At 44.6% G+C, this 23,056-nt stretch overlaps 1 protein-coding gene across 4 annotated transcripts in view; it reads left to right on the top strand.

The window, feature by feature from the left end:
- Positions 1-23,056, top strand: part of atad2b (ATPase family AAA domain containing 2B) — a 93,286-nt gene that overhangs the window by 12,861 nt on the left and 57,369 nt on the right. For 2 of the 4 annotated variants that reach the window (XM_031582184.2, XM_031582183.2), the window contains exons 4-19: positions 297-444; positions 2,315-2,426; positions 2,992-3,127; positions 3,331-3,486; positions 3,832-3,907; positions 5,489-5,590; positions 6,733-6,844; positions 7,842-7,957; positions 8,290-8,464; positions 8,838-8,926; positions 9,763-9,922; positions 15,928-16,018; positions 16,879-17,193; positions 19,089-19,227; positions 20,449-20,635; positions 20,903-21,088. In XM_031582184.2, coding sequence (XP_031438044.1) covers positions 297-444; positions 2,315-2,426; positions 2,992-3,127; positions 3,331-3,486; positions 3,832-3,907; positions 5,489-5,590; positions 6,733-6,844; positions 7,842-7,957; positions 8,290-8,464; positions 8,838-8,926; positions 9,763-9,922; positions 15,928-16,018; positions 16,879-17,193; positions 19,089-19,227; positions 20,449-20,635; positions 20,903-21,088 — 2,300 coding nt within the window. The remainder of the gene's footprint in view (positions 1-296; positions 445-2,314; positions 2,427-2,991; positions 3,128-3,330; positions 3,487-3,831; positions 3,908-5,488; positions 5,591-6,732; positions 6,845-7,841; positions 7,958-8,289; positions 8,465-8,837; positions 8,927-9,762; positions 9,923-15,927; positions 16,019-16,878; positions 17,194-19,088; positions 19,228-20,448; positions 20,636-20,902; positions 21,089-23,056) is intronic. The other 2 variants (XM_031582186.2, XM_031582185.2) reach the window with 1 other exon arrangement.

Below are 23,056 nucleotides of genomic sequence, written 5' to 3'. Positions count from 1 at the left end.
TTTGCTTTCTGATAAGTGAACCTAGCCTGAAGACTTTGATCTTTTTGCTTACTAAATATATTTGTAGCTCCACCCCTTTGTTTTTTTTTAATGCTGATTGGGTGAATGTGTAGCCCTGCCTTTTCAATGTTGTTGCTGATTGGATGACTCGGTAGCCCAACCTCTTTGGGTTTCTTGCTGATTGGATAACTCTAAAACCCCACCTTTTTATTTGCGGATTGGATAGATGTGTAGCTCCACCTCTTTGTTTATTGTTGGCTGGCTCTGAAGCCCCGCCTCTTTTGTTTGGATTCCAGCGCGTATGAGCCAACGGGAGCGGGGGGGCGGCGATGGGGCCGACTCCCGACTGAACGGCCATGTAGAGGTGAAGAGGGGCTGCCGCACCAGGAAGAGCCAGTTTCAGCATCTCAACCAAAGCCTGCTGTTCGACCAGCTCATCAACAGGTAGCACACACACACATGCAAACACACGCACACACCTCAACCAGAGCCTGCTGTTTGACCAGCTTATCAACAGGTAGCACACACACGCACGTGTGTACACACACACACACACACACACACACACACACACATATCAACCAGTCCCTGCTGTGTAAACAGTCAACACACACACAAACACAAACACATCAACTAGAGCCTGCTATTCGAACAGGTAACACAGACACACAAACAGATGTGCTATGAGAAGGACCTGAATGTGTTACCATAGCAACGGGAGGCAGTCCGGTGTTTCCCACAGGTCTGAAGTATACTTGCGCGCCCGGCTTCCGACCAGCACATTACCTGCAGCCTACCACAAAAATGCTCTACTGCACATGACAAACAACAAATATGTGTGACTTTTAGCACAATATTTTGATTTATTGAATATTTGTTTTCATTTCACATAATATATTTCACAGACCCCGCATCTGCCCACAGGGGAAGAGTTAGACAAAGTAAAAACGTAAAGAATAAAACACACGCGTCGCGTCTTTCTAGCATTTTTTAGGTGCGCTTAAAAGTTGAAATATTCTCAACTTTTCAGCGCAAGGAGCGGAGGCGCACTGCTCATCAATGTCACACTCGGCCCAGGCAGGTTGCGCACGCAGCTCCGCTTCATAGGCGCCGGGCAAAACAGCCTGGTGCGCCTGCGGCTGTTTTGCCCACCGCACTTTGCCAAGATGTTTTTGAAGCGTCTGCCGTTGTAAAAACGCGTTTGGTGTGTTTCAGCCCTTAGTGTGTACAAAGATGACACTGTTTGTCAGAACATGTGGGGCCCTAATCATTGATGGGCAGCGAGCAAAGCAGCGAGCCCAATGCTTTGTGCACAAACTAAAGCCATCGTGTGGTGTGTGGGAGCCATGTTTGCGCTTAGAGCCTTGCACATGGAATTAAATTGGCACAATGATGTTGCCAAGATATTAAATTAGCTTTAGTGCATGCGGATGGTGTTGTTCTCTCAGGCAGAAAACAAATATACTGGCGGCTGTTGATGTACCTGGGCGGTCCGCAACAGTAGAGTCTTTGTGTGGGAAACACTGCAGTAATGCCAGCAAGGAGGCTAAGATTGCACTTACACCAGTCGAGTGATACAAATATGTATTCTGTAATAAAGTACTTCCCATGCAGTATAATTATCATGTGGAGCTAAACTGTGCAGTGTTTGGACTGTATCATATTGTAGAGATTACACCCTCTTTACCAGTCAGCAGGAGCTAACTGTTACACAAACATTTTTTTAATGGAATACCACCATCTATCCATCTTATCAGCTCAAAGAAAGTGTGCTTTGTGTGTGTGTGTTAATGAGAGACTGTGTGCTCATCTCTTTGGGGGTCGTAGTTGCAGATAATTTGAAGGAAAACGAAAGTGTGTGTGTGTGTGTGTGCACGTGCTCACGTCTGTAGTGGGGGTCGTGGTGATGTGTCAGCTTGTCTGGGACAGATGGCTGGTCTGTGCTGGAGGCTGAAGGAGGGGGAGACCAGCATGAGCTGGACCAGCCAATCTGGCCTCTTACATGGGTTTCAGCATGGTTGGAAACATACATGTTCTATGGTGTGTGTGTGTGTGTGTGAGAGAGAGGGAGAGTTGTCCACGTATACATACAAAAACATATAAATCGTATTCTTTGAGAGGGCGGTTAAATGGGGAAACAAACATCCTCTTCCATGGGTTTCAACCTGTTTAAGGACCTACTTGTGTGGTCTTTTCTTTGCCTGGGTTTGTTGTAATTGTATGTGTGTGAGTGTGCTATGATGTGACTGATGTTAGTTGGTCTGTTTGTTTGTTTGTTACGTACTGTTTGAATGTGGTTGTTGATTTCTGGTAGTGTGTTTATTTCCAGCACGGCGGAAGCGGTTCTTCAGGAGATGGACAACATCAGTAGCATCCGGCAGAACCGAGAGGTGGAACGTCTCCGCATGTGGACTGACACAGAGCTGGTGGGTTCTGCGTTGTCGTTCCCTATGAGAACACTCCATGAAAGTTGTCATAACCATAACCAATCTCTTAAAGCAGCACAACCGAGGAATTGCTAATCGCTAACGAGATCCTAGCGGCTAAACCTAACGAAACCTGTTGACATTTGCTTACTTTGACACTATGACAAACTAGTGAGTCAACAACTTTCCTAACACAGTCAAACATCAAGCAAGTGCAACACAAGACAAAGCAAGACGGGAAATAAGTTACTTACTAGTCCGGCAGAGAGTAGTACTTGGGCGGCTTCCAGAAACGTACAGAGCGCAGTAATATGCCTACAGACCCTGGTATGACAATGGCACAGAGGCCATTCTCCATATTAAACGTCATTGTAGCGCCCCGATTTTTTTAAGCTGTTTGTAAAATTGCTAATCCTAACCCTAAAGTACAATTGCTAAATACTGTTACTTTAAGAACACAACTAGACTGTGCAAGCCTTAAGACCATAGAAGGAACACTTTTTAGGTGTTCTAAGGCCGTTTCCACGGCTGTTCAATGGTAAATGTTCTGTGTTGGGTTCTGCAGGAGAACATGGACATGTACTCGCGGGTGAAGAGAAGGAAGTCCATGCGGCGGAACCCTTTCGGGGTGCAGGCACACCACAAGGCCCTCAGCAAGAAGGAGAGCCCAGCAGAGGACGAGGAGGGAGAGAACTCAGAGGGTAAGACACACACACACACACACACACACACACACACACACACACTCTTTTGTAGAACCTTGTTGCCCCAGTTGAGCTTCAGGACTGCGAGATACACATTTATTTCACTGTGCTGAAGTTTGTCAGTGTTTTGACTGGGAACTGTCTCAGAACACCTTGAGGTAAACCCTAGTAATAAAAAATCATTTGTTTCCCCCTCGTAGAATCCCACGAAGAGGCAGACAACGATGATGATGACGGGGCGGAAGAAGACGATGAAGATGATGGAGACGAGGCAGAGGAGCCGGGCGAAGAGAACGACCGGCCGTACAACCTCAGGCAGCGCAAGACTGTGCAGCGCTATGAGGCGCCCCCTATAGGTAAATCCCAGAAACACACTCCACTCAGGGCGCCTCGGGGGTTGGCCCCAGCGTGACCTCACCTCCAATGACCCCGGGGTCACCCATGATTCAACCCCGTTTCATACCCTGAGTGTAACTGCACCACTGAAATAGATTTCTATTCTATTTCTGTTTGTAAGTAAAAATATGGCTAGTATTTACAAGAATGTGTTTTTTTGTGCAGACCTATCTATCTGGTTGCTTTGATTGTTACTGTTTGTTTGTTTGTTTGTTTGTTGTTGTTGTTGATGATGATGTTTTGTCCACCTGGCTGTTCCTTCCTTCCCATCATGCGGTTGTCCTGTTTTGTTTGTTTGTTTGCAGAGCCCGTGAACAGAAAGCAGAGCAACAACTCCCTATTTGACACCCACAGGTCTCCTGCGCGTAGAAGCCATATCAGGTAGCCTCTCCTCCTCTCCTCTCCTCCTCTCTCCTCCTCTCTCCTCTCTCCTCTTCTCCCCTTCCCGCCTCTCCTCTCTGTCTCTCTCTGGTGACAGATCCACTATCAGTACTGGAGTGACCCAAGAGGTTAAAAATCTCTGGTGTTAATGTGGAGGATATTTAAACTCGGCACAAGTGTGTGTGTGTGTGTGTGTGTGTGTGTGTGTGTGTGTGTGATGCCACCTGTCTTAAGGTGTGTGTGTGTTGACTGCTTAAGGACTTAAATGCAGACCTGCCAACCTGCACCTGAAACTACGCAAAAAAAATCAATCGATACAAACCGTACATTTATTTAAACTAGATTGGACAAGATACTACGACCTTGTGCCTGTGGTTCTGTGACCCTCCCCGACCCGAAATAGTACTCTCACTCACTCAACATCCACTGATAGCCTACTACTACACTGCTACTTTATTATCCACCGAGGCGTAATGCATTGCTGAGGTACAATGGGAAGTGGGGGAGTAATAATCAAGCACATGAATGTGACCGTAATGTAAGCATATAAAACGTTAAAACATGTGTTCGGTAACTTAACGAGATGATGCATTTCAAGGGGTATATCCTTCAGATACATTTGTATAAAAAGTTAGCCGTAGTAGCTAGCATACGATGTGATTAGTCTGGTTACGAGACGGCAACGGTGTGAATAACTGATGGAGTAGGCTAATTTACCTGCAGTAACGTTAACTCAAACGCCACGGAGACTGTTCTAACTTTGAATCGCTCTGTTGGGGCAAAGTGACCATTGCAAAGGTGTTTGATTACAGACTGCTAACGTAGCAAATAATTCCTACTATTGCAGCCAGTCAACCGACCAGCCTTGCAGGTATAAAATAATCATGACGTCAGATGGCGATTTTCAGTCTCGTTACCAAAAACAAGACCCAATACAGAGCAACCCTGAGCACTGACATGATAAGCGCTTTGGTTACAAGAAAGGTGAGCATGGCTGCAAAGGGGACTGTCTGTCACATGGAAGGCTTCAGTGATGCTCTGCTCAAAAAGGTCAAATCGCCAAGCTATGAGGCAAAGCAGTCAAGAGCAAGTGGATAGATGGATGCAAGTAGATAGATGTATACTTTTAAATAGGAGCTTTAATATATATATATATATATATATTCTTTAGAAGTGCTAAATGATGCAAAATGTAAAGATCTCTTATCATTTATAGAATTCTTGTCAAGACAATATGATTGTATTGTTTTCTTTGCCGCTGATTTATTATGTTGAATAACTGAATGATATGGCGGTGAGTGGGGAATTGACCGTATGCAAAGCCCCTGCCAAACTGAAACTCCCCTGGTACTCAAAAACTTTCTTCAAGGTTGGCAGGTCTGTAAATGTCTTAAGTGTTGTCTAAATCCCTCCAAATGTATGGGTTGTTTGAAGTTGTGTGTAGAATGCAAGTGTAGATTTTTGTCTCTGGTTTTGAAGAATACTTGCACCTTGTCTCTGTGTGTGTGTGTGCTGTTTTAGTTCTCAAAGTGTCTGTTGTTTTAAAGTCATTTTGGCGTGTGTATGTGTGTGTTCTGTCAGGATTAAGAAGCATGCCATCCACAGCAGTGACACCACCTCCTCATCAGACGAGGAGCGCTTTGAGAGGAGGAAGAGCAAAAGCATGTCCCGTGCACGCAACAGGTGACAAACACACACACGCAGGCATGCATGCATGCACACATACATGGGCACGCACACGCGCACACACACACACACACACACACACACATGCGCATATAAATGTGTTTCATTTGCAAACTGAGGCTGTCGTGGGGGTAGCGCTGTGGGGAGCAGGGCATTGTGGGTAGTTGAGGAATGCATGCTACTTTAAGCAGAGGGGATAAGGCAGACTGGTTTATAAACAAATAAATGAACTGACTTTCTGACCGATTCTGGGTTGTGTTTGGCCTCGTTCAGATTCCTTTATATGGCGTGTTCCGACTGTGTCCACATTGAGTTTTGAAAGTCTGGACAGCAGGGAAAAAAAACGATGCTCTGGCCTCGTCAAATCCAGAGTGAAAGAAGTGCTAGAATTCATGCTGACACTACACCGCTCCTACAGCGTAACCATAGCAATGTGTGGGACACACACATCCAATCTGATCCCTTACAAATGACAGTGCAGACAATCGTCACGAAAGATCTGATTTGCCTGCAGTCTGAACATGGCCACTGTATAGCACTCATTGTGGCATGTCCAGAAAAACAGTCAGACTGTTTGTGCAGTGGGTATGAAATTACAGGTGTTTGTTTGGGCAGTGGGTATGAAATTACAGGTGTTTGTTTGTGCAGTGGGTATGAAATTACAGGTGTTTGTTTGGGCAGTGGGTATGAAATTACAGGTGTTTGTTTGGGCAGTGGGTATGAAATTACAGGTGTTTGTTTGGGCAGTGGGTGTGAAATTACAGGTGTTTGTTTGGCAGTGGGTGTGAAATTACAGGTGTTTGTTTGGGCAGTGGGTATGAAATTACAGGTGTTTGTTTGGCAGTGGGTATGAAATTACAGGTGTTTGTTTGGCAGTGGGTATGAAATTACAGGTGTTTATTTGGGCAGTGGGTATGAAATTACAGGTGTTTATTTGGGCAGTGGGTATGAAATTACAGGTGTTTATTTGGGCAGTGGGTATGAAATGTCAGTGTTTCAATTCCAACATGTCTACTGATGGACTGACACGTCCTCTGGTGGCTAGAAGGATTTGTTTCTGTTTGGATGTTGACGTTTGTGTGTGTCATTTGTGGGACTTATCCTTTCCAATTTGTGTTTGTGTGTGTGTGTGTGCTCAGGTGTCTGCCCATGAATCTGCTTGGTGAGGACCTGACAAGTGGGGTGCTGAGGGATCGGGCCAAAGTGGGCGCCAGCCTGGCCGACGTGGACCCCATGAACATCGACTCCTCCGTAAGGCTCTACTATTACTGTTATTAGTAATACTAACACATGAACCCCATGAACATCGACTCCTCCGTAAGTCTCTACTACAACTGTTATTAGTAATACTAACACATGAACCCCATGGACATCGACTCCTCCGTAAGGCTCTGAATACTACTACTGCTACAACTATTAGTAAAACTACTACTTCTACTACTACTACTACTACTACTACTATTACTATTATTAGTAATACTAACACATGAACCCCATGAACATCGACTCCTCAGTAAATCTCTCAATACTACTACTGCTACAACTATTAGTAAAACTACTAGTACTGCTTCTATTATTAGTAATACTACTTTTACTATTATTAGTCATACTACTACTACTACTACTGCCACCTCTGCTACTACTGCTACTGCTTCTACTACTGCTACTGCTACTACTACTATTACTACTATTATTAGTAATATTAACACGTGGGCCCCATGAACATCGACTCCTCAGTAAGTCTCTACTACTACTACTACTACTACTACTATTACTGTTATTAGTAATACTAACACATGAACCCCATGAACATCGACTCCTCCGTAAGTCTCTCAATACTACTACTGCTAATACTATTAGTAAAACTACTACTTCTTCTTCTTTTACTACTACTACTACTACTATTATTAGTAATACTAACTCATAAACCCCATGAACAGCGTTCCTCAGTAAGTCTCTCAATAGTACTACTGCTACTACTATTAGTCAAATTACTACTACTACTATTACTACTACTACTACTGCTTCTATTATTAGTAATACTACTATTTTACTATTATTAGTCATACTATTGCTACTACTACTACTACTGCTAGTACTTATACTACTATTATTAGTAATACTAACACGTAGGCCCCATGAACATCGACTCCTCCGTAAGTCTGGGGCTGTTTAGTAGTAGAATATGTAATATGTAAAGTAATTTTCCCTATCGATAAGTAACGCGTGTGTGTGTGTGTGTGTGTAGGTGAGGTTCGACAGTGTTGGCGGTTTGGAGCACCACGTCCGCGCGCTGAAGGAGATGGTGGTGTTCCCCCTGCTCTACCCCGAGGTGTTTGAGAAGTTCAAGATCCAGCCCCCAAGGTGAGATGGCATCACAACGCACCACAGCTTCAGTGTGTGCTAAAGAACCGCCCACTACCTCACACACACTACACACTACACACTACACACCACACACTACACACCACACACTACACACCACTTTCTCTCTCACTCAAAAGGCTGCACACTGCCCGCTACCTCATCACACAAAGGACTGCCCACTGCCTGAGCTTTGGTTTTAACCTCTCCATCCTAATTAGTCCCGTCTCTCTCTGCCTCTCCTGCTCTCTCGATCTCTCTGCCTCTCCTGCTCTCTCTTTCTCTCTGCCCTTCTCTCTCTCTCTCTCTCTCTCTCTCTCTCTCTCCTGTAGGGGTTGTCTGTTTTACGGTCCTCCAGGCACAGGGAAGACTCTGGTGGCGCGGGCGCTGGCGAACGAGTGTAGTCATGGCGACAGAAAGGTGTCGTTCTTCATGAGGAAGGGAGCCGACTGCCTCAGCAAATGGGTGGGCGAGTCTGAGAGACAGCTCCGCCTACTTTTTGACCAGGTGAGCCAATGGCCACACCCACCACAGGTGCACCCTCTCCATGGAGAGATCAAATCAGAGACTCAGACCAACTGACACGCAGAGACTCAGACCAACTGACACGCAGGCGTATTCATGATCCTTCTTTCCTCCTCCTTTTATTCTCTTTTTTTCCTCTCTCTCCCCTTCTCTTTTTCTCTCTCTCCCCTTCTCTTTTTCTCTCTCTCCCCTCTCTTTCTCTCTCATTCCTCTTCTGCCATCCTGTCCTCTTCCCTTTTCTTCTTTTCCTCTCTCCTCCTGTCTTCTCCCCTTTCTTTTCTTCACCTCTCTCCTGTCCTATCTTCTCTTTCTCTTCCCTCCATTCTCCTGTCCTCCTCTCCTCTCTTCTCTGTAGGCCTACCTCATGAGGCCCTCGATCATCTTCTTTGATGAGATTGATGGTCTCGCTCCAGTGCGGTCCAGCAGGCAGGACCAGATCCACAGGTAACACGCACACGCACGTACACACACACACACACACACACACACACACACACACACACACACACACGCACACACACACGCACGCACACGCACACGCACACGCACACGCACACACGCATACACACACACACACACACGCACTCACACGCGCACACACACACAGAGAGACACACAGACATGATTATACATATACAGACATGGACCAGACCGGACCCGAACGATTAGACATGGATATGTGCCACACCCACACACACACACACACACACACACACACACACACACACACACACACACACACACACACACACACACAAACTCACATACACACAGCTCCACTACAGAATTTAACACTACATGCTCCACACACACTACACACCACTCTTCCAAACACTACACACTCAACACACACTGCCTTCTACTCAACACACTGCATGCCACAGGTAAATCACTCCACAACAGGATACACACTACAGGAAACTCCCACACAACTCCAGAACATTATATAACAGGTAGCTCACACACTGCTACAGAATACACACTACATTACACACACACACACACACACTCACAGACACACACACACCACACTACAGGTGGTAGGCTATATGCTGACATTACATTTCTCCAAAGGAACTTTCTTGTTCATAACCTAGGTTACAGAACACATAAACATTCCTTTTTGTTTGATTTTCACTTTCCCTCCGTCACTTGTCTCCGTTCTCTCCTGTGTATCTCCTCCCTTCCTCCCTCTCGTGTGTGTGTGTGTGTGTGTGTGTGTGTGTGTGTGTGTGTGTGTGTGTGTGTGTGTGTGTGTGTGTGTGTGTGTGTGTGTGTAGTTCTATAGTGTCCACTCTGCTGGCGTTGATGGACGGGCTGGATAACCGTGGGGAGATAGTGGTCATTGGTGCTACCAACAGAATCGACTCTATCGACCCAGCGCTCAGGAGGCCAGGGCGCTTCGACCGAGAGTTCCTCTTCAATCTGCCCGACAAGAAGGTGTGTAAGCACACTCACACCAGGGTTTTTCCTGCATAGAGAAAATTTGGGCGCGCGCCTAATGCCCGAATTATAGATCTGCGTCGGTGTCCGTCCGGACACATAGCCACGCCTTGGCAACACCCTTCCCCGTGGTGGGAACGCCCATCCGAGCCCATCCGAGCCCTTCGGAGAGCTGGACGGACACCGACGTGCACCTCTCGATTTTTGTAACTTTTTCGGATACGAACGGATAGCGACGGATACCCCCTTGGCTGTGATTGGTCCGCTAACGAAATCATTTCCTAACGACATCATTTCCGGAATCTCACATTTCCTGTTTCATTCCCTATCTGTTCCTATTCTGTTATAGAGTGTGGATCAGCCGAATATTTCTGTCCGAGCCCGGCCTGCGTCCGACAGAGTAGTGCCCGAGCCAGACAGCCATTCAAATATATTGTCGGAATCCAACCAGACATAGTCAATGTCTCAACTGTTCATACTAATGACACATTTACGTATGTTTTTTATGAATAGCCTGTAGACCGTCTCACAAGCTTCTTCTAGTTGATTATGAACAAACATAACAGAAGAGGTCTGAAGATATTTCTGAAACACTTATAAGGACGCTCAAATGACCGCGAATTCATAGGAGAGAATACTATCCCATTCTCACAGGAGACATCACAGCAATCGGAGCATATTTGTCAAACGCGATAAAAGATAGCCCTGCTCTGAAATATTCCCATTCCATACTGAATATTCTGTTTAGATCAAAGGTTTGTTTTTCGACACCGTGATATTTCAGATGATGGAACAGTTGAAATGAATGCTCATATACAAAAGCTAACCTTAACGTGAAGTGGAGTTAACTTGCAGCCAACACCATTGCATTACAAACCCTAACACACACACATAATGAGAAAGTAGGCTTATTACACCTGGCGATTATCTCGCCTTTTATCTACCATCTTTGAATAATGTAACTTATAAACACGTCGTTTTAAAGCGATGTGGCCGTCCTGAAAAGATGTGTCAATAAATGAATTTAATCCATAGAATCCACGTTGACTTCACTACTTATTAAGATATTGTAACAAATCACGGAAGTGTGGAATATTTGTTATGGCTTTTAATTAAACACTAAACACAATACAATGTCAAAATGGCACGGGCTTTATGCCCTGCTACAAGTTATCACGAACAGACTGCTACCGTCACACACCTGTATAAACTCCGTCCCAACACAGAACAACGACATGCAATTAGAGCAGTAAGGAACATTGTTAAATAACATCGTTGGGCGCTGCATCATAGACATGTATATATGTCTATGCGCTGCATCACATCGAGAAAAGTATGTGCCCGCCGCACGGCATTATGGGGCGACTATGCCAAGTTAAATATGGAATGTTCAATGCCTTATCGCGCTGACTTGTCCCAGCCCTACCCCAGCCCGACAGCAAGTAAAATATTTAGTCCGAACCCCAATGAGTCAATGTCACACATTTACATACGTTTCTTAAGAATAGCCTGCCTTTATTAAACTCGAGCATCAACAGATGAATGATAAATGCACTGGCTCACACAAACAAGCCCCGTTAAACGCACAAGCGCGCACAAAAGGGATATAAGCATATTGAAATGAATTATTCACATTGCAAGAACGGAATGAAATGGCCTACACATTACACACGCTATGCATCTGATATGCCTAAATAAAACTCACGTTATATGCTACACCAGAAGAGGCGCGAATAAAACAAGTCTTACCATTGAAGATTATCTTTTGAAAAATGTAAGTACACGGACACATTCCTTATAAAAGTATCTACATAGTCCAACCATCGATGTTTAATCCATGTTGTGGAGAAAGAGGATGGCATCAATCATATTTCATTAAAGCTTCACACTTCTTACATTGGACATATCAAACAGCCTCATTAGAATCCGCATAGAATATGATGCCATCCGACAGAAATATCTCCACAGGCCTACAGTAAATTTCCCCTCGAGTGTCGTTTTAAACTCTCCAGATGACAGTTTCTTTTTTTTAAAACTTTAAGTGCACAAAGTTCGTTATAAAACGATCTACATAGTCCAACAATCGAGGTTTAATCCATTTACATTTAGTCATTTAGCCGACGCTTTTGTACAGGGGAGAAGCATGTGAAGCAAACACGTTTACTTGACTACTTATTAAGATATTTAAATATGGAATGTTCAATGCCTTGACTACTAAGCAGGAATATCTCCATACAGTAGATTCCCCCTCGTTTTGTATTGTTTTAAACTCTCCAGATGACAGTTTCTTTTTTAACTTATTCCCTGATACCAGTTTGCCTCCTGTAATCACGTTGTCACAGCTAGGACATAAAAAAAATCCCCGCACACAAGAAGGCTATTATCCTAAATGTGATTTATTTTAGTCTCAAAAACGAACTTCTCCATCACGTGAGGCAGACACGTTGACTTGACTACTTATTAAGATATTTAAATATGGAATGTTCAATGCCTTATCACGCTTATGTTTGAAAGCCATTGTTTTCAGCTTGCAGGTGCTTTTGCCTCTGGCCCAGTTTGTCGGTTTTGACGTTCATCTCTCTCCCCCAACCATCCAGGTTTAATAAATCCGCGTTGACTACTAAGCAGAAATATCTCCATACAGTAGATTCCCCCTCGTTTTGTATTCTTTTAAACTCTCCAGATGACAGTTTATTTTTTACTTCTTCCCTGATACCAGTTTGCCTCCTGTAATCACGTTGTCACAGATATTTATTTGCCCAGTCAGCTTGTTGGTCTTGACGTTCAGATGTTGCGCCTAAACTATCATATCGTCTTGTCACATGATCAAATAGAGACTTGACATTGGACAACAGCATACATATTACCCAGCAATCATCATTACAAATCTGAATATGACAAAAAATACCAAAGAAAATGAGATAGTATTCATTTCATTGAATCGTTTTTAATAGTTTCTATAGTGTATGTAAGATAAGCATATCATTTTGTTATAGATTGCTACTATTTTTCACACAAATAATACCTACCATGATGGAGATAAGTTTGCCTTTTCAAGTGAATATATAGCGTTAGACAGACTGTTCATTGTAATGTAGTGTGTCTCAAAGACCCATGTGACTACACCTGTTGGTCTTGATGACGTGACGGCTGGGAGGAGGGAGATAAACAATCGACGAATTCTATCACTCAAAGAGGTCGCGTAGTAGCTCGTCTGTGACCAAAAAACCGCTGCTCCACCCACTGTTCTGGCGGTGAATTGTTTTCAACACCCACAGCCGTCGAAGAAGTATAAATCAAAAACAGTACGTCCGAATCTGTTTCCCCGCCCATCCGTAAAACGGACGGACACCGACGCAGATCTATAATTCGGGCTTAAGCCGTTTTCCCGAGCACCTACAACAAATCGCGAGCGCCTAAGGCAAAAAAACAAACAAAACAAAAAAAAAGCTGTCATTCATGGCGCAATTCAGCTTAATAGTGTTTTGAGCCCTCACGGTCGACTTCAAGGGCGCATCCCACCTCCCACCCCCTGAGCCAATCATTGAACAGAGGCTGCTCCAAGCTTGCCAGTTTAGAGAAGACGTAGCTAGCTTTTAGCTGTTTTAAACCAAGGGACTTTACTTAAAAAATGTTGTTTTCAACCTGCTTACAAATCTGGTTAAAACAACTAGTGAAGGTGTTTTAGAATAATATTAATGCCATATACAATAACTGACTTTATGTTAACACCACTAATTAATGTTAGCGGTCTTAATTATTTAGTGCAATGCTAGCATGCATCTACCGTAATTCGATATTTAACCAAGGTAGCCTATTGTAGCTACTGCAAAATATTGATCGCGACCTGTTTACAAATCTGGTTAAAAAGATAAAGGTGAGCTGTTATTTATAGATATGAATTATTTCTCATGCATCTAATGGCTTACAGCTAGCTGTAAAGCATCTAAACGTACAGAGTAAGGGAGGTTGACTGCTAAATACAGTACATTAAGGCAGCCACCAGTCTTTGGATAGCTCTCATAAGTGAGTTATTGTATATGGCATTAATATTCTAACCATCACACATAGGATATATAGGTACACAAACACACTGCTTAAATAAAACACTAAGCCTACTATCAAAGTATTTTTTTAAGATATTGTAGGCAACTGCTAGCTAGCTAGATAATGTCAGCAACTGCTAGCTAGCTGCTTGCTCAAATTCAAACCAACGTCTTCTCTAAACTGGCAAGCTAGGAGCAGCCTCTGTTCAATGATTGGCAATTCATCACATGTGCAATGCATGTAAGCGAATATGGTCTCAATAGTGTGTTTCAAGTATAGGCTACAGCCGAAACCTCGTTATGTTTTGATCAATAGTAATCGAGTTGATAAGCGTGTCTTCTTGTCTGAACAATACGCAACTGTGAGGTGCGCGAATGGACAGAGCGGCCAGCTGCCAATCAGTCAACTTGCGTATGTATCCTGACTTCATCAGTCGGCGCTGATTTTGAGCATAACATTCTATTTTCAGTATTCATGGCTTTCAATGTATTAAAATATCTGCTATGTTGAGGACATACACAGGTGTAGGCTATTATTTGATTTGTCTACCCGTTTGAACGAGTACCAGTAGACCGCGGGGCCTCGGGAGAGGCAGACAACCGCATTGGTTTATCAATGAAAGCTCAGCTCGTTCGGAGGAGAGCGGATAGATTTGTGTTGCATCTCGAATATAATAATATTAATATTATCATTGATAAATAAACCGGTGCGGTTGTAAACTGTCGTTCCGCTGCGAGGGCCAGCCCGACGTGTACGAATACACCTGTACAAATGCAAATTAAATGTCCACTCAAAATGCTGAGAAAAGTTTGATTTCCAACGCAGCCTCCATTGGTGGGCCAATAGAAGTTAAACATATTTGTAGACAGTTTTAATAATAAAAACAAAAAGAATGGTATGTAGGTTTGTATAATAAAAATGAATAGTAATAATAGATAAACTTGAATTTCATAATTTGTGTGTTACATTTCTGACCACTGGTTAGTTCTAGATTTTATTGATATACATTTCAGTAGTTTGCATATGTAGAGGTAAACCTTGATCATCTTTGAACCATACATGATAGCACCATGGGGCTTGGACTACTGTCAATCTATTAGCCTATCTATTTTAATCTAAAGTGTAAGCAAAATGATTTCCTGAAGCATATCCTCCATTATTTATGAAATGGTAACATGTAAGCTAATAAGGTGACATGGTAACACAGACTGTGCGCGCTACGCGTGCAATTTTTTTTTTGAGCACCGAAGACCCATTTTGACCCAGGAAAAACCCTGCACACACACACACACACACACAAACACAAACAGAAAAGTGTGTGGTAATTTGTATGTGTCTGGACATTTTAACCAAGAATTCATCTTCAACCTGCTTGACAAGACAACACATGTTTTCAGCCTGCCTGTTTGTGTGGGTGGATGTGTGTGTGGGTAGATGTGTGTGTGTGTGTGTGTGTGTGTGTGTGCTCCTTCTGGTTTCGTTTGACCAGCCCGACAAGAAGGTGCTCACAAAACATGTCTGTGCACGTTCTAACACACACACACACACACACACACACATTGTGTGTTTGGCATTTCTGTTGCACTGTCACTCAGTTGGGGGCGGAAGCAGCTGTCTGAACTGAAGCCCCCTCCCCTCCTCAATCTGCGTGTCCAAACATGTCAAGTTTCTTTTTCTGTCTTCTTGTCTCTGGCTGCTAATCACTATGTTTGTTTTTTCTGGTTTCTCTCTTGTCTATCCCCCTTTCATTCTTCTTCTTCTACCCCCTGCATCTCCCCTTTCTCTCCTTGTGTCTTACTCTCCCTTTACCCACCAAACTCTGTTTATTTTGTAATATTTTCCTGCCTCTACCTATTTATCTCCCCCATCTCTCTCCCTCTCTTTCTCCCTCTCTCTCTATCTTTCCCTCCCTCCCTCTTTCCTATTTCTCTCCCTCCCTCCATCCCCCTCTCTAGGCCCGTAAGCACATTCTGGAGATCCACACGCGTGACTGGAGCCCTCGGCTGACTGAGTCCTTTGTGGAGGAGTTGGCCGAGACCTGTGTTGGTAAGACTGACCGCTGACCACAGACCAGGCCTACACATGACCACGCCTGTTATCACTGCTCACCTGTCTGTGATGCACGTGGCTATTATGACAGCCAGCATTATTATTGGTCAGCAACCAATCACGCCACTATGAATTGCTGTCCGCTTTTTAACTTCTGTATACTTTGTGGCTATTTAACCTGCGTTGGTAAGACAGACCACTGGCCACAGACCAGGCCTACACATGACCACGCCTGTTATCACTTCTCACCTGTCTGTGATGCACGTGGCTATTATGCCAACTGTACTCATAGCTTATTAGTATAGTCGTCAGCAACCAATCACGCCACTATGAATTGCTGACCGCTGTTTATCTTCGGTTTACTGTCTACTTTGTGGCTATTTAACTTGCTTACATGTTAATGTTAATTGGTTGGCTGGCAGACGCTCTCAAATCACCTCAGACTTATTGTTTGGTTACAACAACAGTTTTTTTTTTTTTTTTTTAGACTGCACGGTGTCTATTTCTCAGTAACTTGTAAAGAATGTAAGGAGGAAACCCAATTACATACAATTTACAATAATTATTTGTATACAAACACAGCTGTGTACAGAGTTTTGTCTGCCACCTTTATTTTTTCCTGTTGGGTGAGTGTTCCGTTACCGTTACTCACTTCAGTGTCCCTACAGACCGTACGAATGCAAACAGTCCCTAGAATACTCCGAAAGTGCCTATACACTCAACCTTTAGTCCAGTCTATGGTATAAAATATACTTGTGTGTGTGTGTGTGTGTGTGTGTGTGTTCCCAAGCAGGTTACTGTGATGATCTCTGATCTGTGTGTGTGTGTGTGTTGGTGTGTGTGTGTTCCCCTTGCAGGTTACTGTGGTGCTGATCTCCGCGCCCTGTGTACGGAAGCTGCCCTGGCCGCTCTTCGGCGCCACTATCCTCAGATCTACGGATCGAGCTCTGGGTCGGCGGGTCGGCGGTACCGGCTGGACGTGGGCTCCATTGTCCTGGCATCGGGGGACTTCGGCCGGGCCCTCCGCTCCATCGTGCCCGCGGGGCAGAGGGCACTGGCGCCGCCTGGAAGGGCACTGCCCGCCCTGCTGCGCCCCCTACTGGAGGGAGGCCTGCAGACATCCATCAGGGGCCTGCTCAGGGTGTTTCCGCACGCAGAGAAACACACACATGGTAGGAGTGTGTGTGTGTGTGTGTGTGCGTGTGTGCGTGTGTGTGTGAGAGTGTGACAGGCCTGCTCAGGGTATGATCATACACAGAGAGACACAAACGCAATAGGAATGGTTGTGTGTGTTTCCAAATGCAGAGAGACACACCCATGGTAGGAATGACTGTATTTGTGTGTGCAGAGGTAGGATGTGTCTGAGTGTGAGGGGGAGAGCAGTGGTAGGACGTGGGGGGGGGGGGGCAGAGGTAGGATGTGTCTGTGTGTGTGGAGGGGGGGGGGGGGGGCAGAGGTCTGTTGCAGAGGTCTGTTGCATCTGCTGCCTTTTTTAGATGTGCACTAATCTGCTGAGCTGAGTGCGGATTCTCATGTAGAACTTTCTCAGTGTTTGTCACGCTTTGCACCACTTTCAACTGGCTGCTGTTTTTGGCCGAGTGGGCCTCGGCGGATAAGACAGGGATTACTCTGCTCAAAGACTCCCTTTGGGAGCACAATCCTTTGGTCCGCTAATGACTTCAATTCACTGCACTGGCCCAAGAAAGAACAACATGAGGTGCTGCTCTAATAAGTCACCACACACACACACACACACACACACACACACACACACACACACACACAGACTCTCTCTCTCTAACTCTGAAACGCACAGACTCACACAAACATGCACACCAAACGAAAACCGATACAAATACACATACGCAACATGCAGACACACCAAACTCATGCAGTCAAGCACACACACTCACACTCATATACACACACGCTCACTCACACTCATATACATACACACACACACACACACACACACACACACACACACACACTCATACTAACACACACTCATACACATGTCCACCTTCACACAGATATGTGTAGCAAAAACAGACACCCTCAGACACACACCGTCCAGTTCCCTCTGAAATGCACGTTTAGATGAGGGACTTTTAAATGGCCTGTGTCTCAGTCATGGGTTTATGAGCAGGTTCTTAATGAGCTGAGCCTCTTATGGAGTTTAATTTCCCATCTGGTCTTTAAGTCCCTACTCCGCATCCTTGTGTGTGTGTGTGTGTGTGTGTGTGTGTGTTTGTCATATTAAGATATTTTGGGGGCTTTTTAGTCACGCCTATTACCCAAAGGCTTACAAACTGTGTACTTACAAACTAGCATTTCCATAAGAACATCTTGCATAAGAACACAAAAACTGTTCTGTTATACTTCCACCTCTTGTGTTGGAGAACTTTGGTTCTGATAGTTTCCATGGTATCTTAGGTAGAAAACTTGATTTGGCCCCTAGGTGAAATGATTAATAATGGTACAATGATAATGGGGTCTTTTAGTCAGGCCTGTTACCCAAAGGCTTACAAACTTGGTGCTTACTGATGGACATTTCCAGAAGTCATTAAGTAGAAGCGTCTTTAACATCGTAATTTCCAACAGGGAGGTGAATTTCCTTATGTTCCTCATCTCGCCCCGTCTTAGATAGGAGAACCTTAGTCGGGTAACAGTTCCAAATCATAGATACGAGAATTTAGGTTCTTACTCTCATCCTTTTTTGCCTGGTTCCTATCTCTCGTCTTATGAGGACTACCAAATAAATTAAGCTGGGGCTCTCATTATAGATATGTTAGTGCTTTTAGTCAGGATTGTTACCCAAAGACTTCTCTCTCTTAATGCTTACAAACGGCCATTTCCTGAAGTTAATTAAGAAGCAAAGCCTCAGCCTTAATTCACTGCCTTAGTTCTCCTCGCTGCAGTTCCTGAAGTTCCTCAGCTTCCTGAAGTACCATCTTTTCCAGGAGATACTTGGTTGTGTATAAATCTATAGGAGGTCTTTTGACCTTTGTTTAACCTCTCTGTTATGTGTGTGTGTGTGTGTGTGTGTATGCCTCTCTCCCCTCAGCAAACTCAGACAATCAGTTTCTGGAGGAGGACTTATACAGTGACGAGGACGACACAGCGTCACCCTCCATCTACGTCGTACCAACAGCATCTCCAAAGAAACACCAGCCCTCACACACACCCTTTCTGCATTTTACCACGTGAGTCTCTTTCTCTCGCTCACACACACACACACACACACACACACACACACAAACGTGTGCGCACATGCACGCAAGCAGTACCTGTGCACATGCACACACCTGTATTCAGATAAAAGCCCTACTGCCATGAAATGCCTTCAACCAATGAAATGCTGCCATCTTCTGGACAGCTTTGAAATCAGGCTTTTTCTTTCTAGGAGGATTTCTTTCTGGTCATGGAAAGTGGGTTAGAGTTTGTTCATATTGTTCAGAGTCTCTGCCTGTCATTGCCTGTTAATGTGGAACAGTTGTGAAATGTATGTACCTACCTATAGTTTGTGTATATAGAAACACACAGGAATGAGCTGATTGCATTTTGGAATGAAGTTTTAACACTTGTGAGTTAGACCTGTGGTCACAGGGGTGGTGTATGTATACAATGATTTAGCTGTGACCTGTGATCACACCCTGTGTTATTCACACTCAGTGTTATTCAGTGATTCACCACCCTGTGTGCAGGAAAGAAAAGTGGTTTTAATAGTGATGTGGTAAAACTCTGCATAACTCGCCACTTGAGGTGTAAGTTTGGATATAAATCGTCGCTTGTTGTCGGAAGAATCTTGTCTTTGGTCTGCAGCTTTGTTGGTGTTGTGTAGGCACTTGATTAACTAGCAAGTTTAGCAGCTTATGACTCTCGGTTGTAAATCCTTTTCTGTCTTGTAAAAGTATGTAAGTAAAATGGCGACGTTTGATGCCAAAATATTTTCCAGGGCTGATTTTAATCCCGTTACCTTAAGAAAACTAAAGCAGGATCAGCTAGTTGCTGTAGCTCAGCACCTGAAAGCTTGATTGGGGGTCTGCAAAGCTAGTCTTGGCAGATGCAATCACTGGCTTCCTGGCCATACCAGAAAAGAGAGAAAGAGAGCGGAAGAACAGAAACGGCAAAAACTGAAGGAAGCCCAGAAGGCATAAGAGATGTTACCCTGGCAGCGGGCGCACATGACCGTAGATCAGCGTTAGGGTGAGGGTGAGGGCAAAGGCTTAGGGCGAGGGCCTGTTACAGAGGGTTAGGCTTGGGGAAACAATCCCCAGAGAAGCGTGGCCAGACTCACAAAGTGAATTTGGTGTGAGAGGGTTTATGTATATATTTTGTCCAGTGGTGAATGTATATATTCTGACATGTTGTGTATGTGTATATTTTGTAATGTATATGTATGTATATATGGATTGCGTTGTCAGGTCTGCCTACTCCCAGCCCACCTCGTATCGTCCGCGGCTGCTGCTAGCGGGGCCGGGGGGGTCGGGACAGAGTTCTCACATGGCCCCCGCCCTCCTGCACCGCCTGGAGGAGCTCAGCACACACCGGCTAGACCTGCCCACCCTCTACTCCACCAGCACCAAAACACCAGAGGAATCATGCGCACAGGTACACACACACACACACACACACACACACACACACACACACACATACATGAATGACCACTGTAAGCACATACTCAACCTGTTCGTTCTGTCCTTTCTCTACTTCAGTTTTTTATGAAATGAAAACTAATAAAGTATTGGTAATATTTATGTATCATTTATGTATCCTTTATGTATCCTTCTGGTGTGTGTGTGTGTGTGTGTGTGTGTGTGTGTGTGTGTGTGTGTGTGTGTGTGTGTGTGTGTGTGTGTGTGTGCGCGCGCACAGGTGTTTCGGGAAGCTCGCAGGAGTATACCCAGTGTGGTTTACATGCCACACGTGAGCGAGTGGTGGGAGGCGGTCAGTGACACAGTCAGGAGCACCTTCATCACTCTGCTGCAGGACATTCCCTCCCTCTCACCCATCCTCATCCTCGCCACGGCCGACTGCCCCTACACACAGCTGCCTGAGGAGGTGAGACACTCAGTGTCTGTGCGAGGGTGTGCCCGCTTTAACGAGACGGCGTCCGAGAGAGAGACAGTGTGTGTCGGGGGCGTGCACGCTTCAACGAGATGCCATACGAGAGAGATTGGGGCCTGCTAAAAGGGGGCATATATTTGTGTTTGTGGGTAAAAATGGTATATAATGATAATATATGATATAAAAATATGTCTTATTTTGGCTACGCAACAGCTGCCTATCCCCTTTTCAAGAGCATTTAATTATCAGACGAATGATGGCAATCATCGCATAAGAAAAAAAGTGAATTGAAACATCATTTAGGCTGCATGTTCATCATAAAAGATGAAATATCAGCCATTAAAACTGGCCTGTGCCTCCAAGCTATTCTGAGGCTGTGGGGAGATTCTAGAAGGATTTGTATTTTAATAACTCTACCTCCGTGATGATGATGAAGCCTAATGAAGAACCAAGCAGCCAAGGGGTATTTTCTGCTTTGCTGTGAGGTTCCGACGTGCAGTGTGACCGGCAGCGAGCTGACATTTAAAATGGTGAACGGTTGCTGGAACGGCTGTGCTCTGGGGTACATTGCTAGGAATGTTTCATTTGAAAGAATCAATAATACTTTACTATTTGTTAAATGTGCCGTGTCAAACTATTGCAGCTTATAGCATAAGTGCACCAATTATCCTTATTACAAATCCTTTCTGCTTTCATATTCCAAGCCTGTTTCCAAGCACAGGCTGCTTCAGCTGCACCTTGGGTAGTGGCATGGTTTGAGCACAAAAGCATGTTGACCGCATCAATAGAGTTCTGTTCTCACAGAAGAGATGCTCTGGCATCATACAAGCGTTCCTTCTAGAATTTTTTATTTTTTTCTCAGGAATTTAGATCAATCATAGCATTGACAGACAATCAACAATCAACCCCATAATATTTTTTGCACGATGCTGAGCCTGCAGCTTGCTTTATTTAATGCGGCCATGTTGGCTTATGGCTACGGCCAAAGACGTTTCTGCTCAATAGGAAGACATATGTCATCCTGCGAAAGAACTAGTGAGGTGCAGGCCTGTTGGTTTCTTCTTAAGTTAATTCTGACCGCAAAGCGAGGACATAAAAGGCTGTCTTCTTTGCCTTCAGTCTCTTAAGCTTGACACCATATTCTCTGTCAGCCGTCCTGAAAAGGCGGAGCACACTAACATATTGAGTTTGGTATTCAGTGTGGAGGCGTGCGTTGTATGAACCCTGTGACTCATCCTTAGTGTGTGTCTTAGTGAAGATTTGAATATGTCTGTTTCAAAAGTGTGTGTGTGTGCGTGCTTATAGAGCCTCTATATTTTGTCAGTGTGTGTGTGCAAAGTTTGCAGCTTTACTTGGCTGCATATGTTTATGTGTGTGCATTTTAGTGTGTATACATTTGTGTATGTTTTTCTGTTTCTCTAAACTTGTGTATATATCTGTGTGCGTGCGTGCAAGAGAGACTGAGCGAGTTTGTGTGTATGAGAGAGAGAGAGACTGAGCGAGAGAGAGACTGAGCTAGAGAGAGAGAGAGAGAGAGAGAGAGAGAGAGAGAGAGACTGAGCGAGTCTGTGTGTGTGTGTGTGTGTGTGTGTGTGTGTGTGTGTGTGTGTGTGTGTGTGTGTGTGTGTGTGTGTGTGGTTTTCTGGCATGCTCAGTGTGACAGCTGTCATACCAGCAGCCCCCTTGGCAGGGGTCAGTCCTCAAATTAGAACCTTTGAGCAACACACACACACACACGAGCACTCACCGACACACACACACACAAACACGAGCACTCACCGACACACACACACACACACACACACACACACACAGAAACACACACAGAAACACAGTCAGCACATAGGCACAGCACATGGGCATGGGGCACAGCACAACAATCACAGAATGACACACTCTTTCTCAACTGCCTGTTGGACATCACCCACACAACCGCGCTCCCTTTCTAAACCACATGCATTA

Source organism: Clupea harengus, chromosome 15 (genome assembly GCF_900700415.2).
Source record: "Clupea harengus chromosome 15, Ch_v2.0.2, whole genome shotgun sequence".
NCBI lineage: Eukaryota > Metazoa > Chordata > Actinopteri > Clupeiformes > Clupeidae > Clupea > Clupea harengus.
This window is presented reverse-complemented; position numbering and strand designations above follow the sequence as displayed.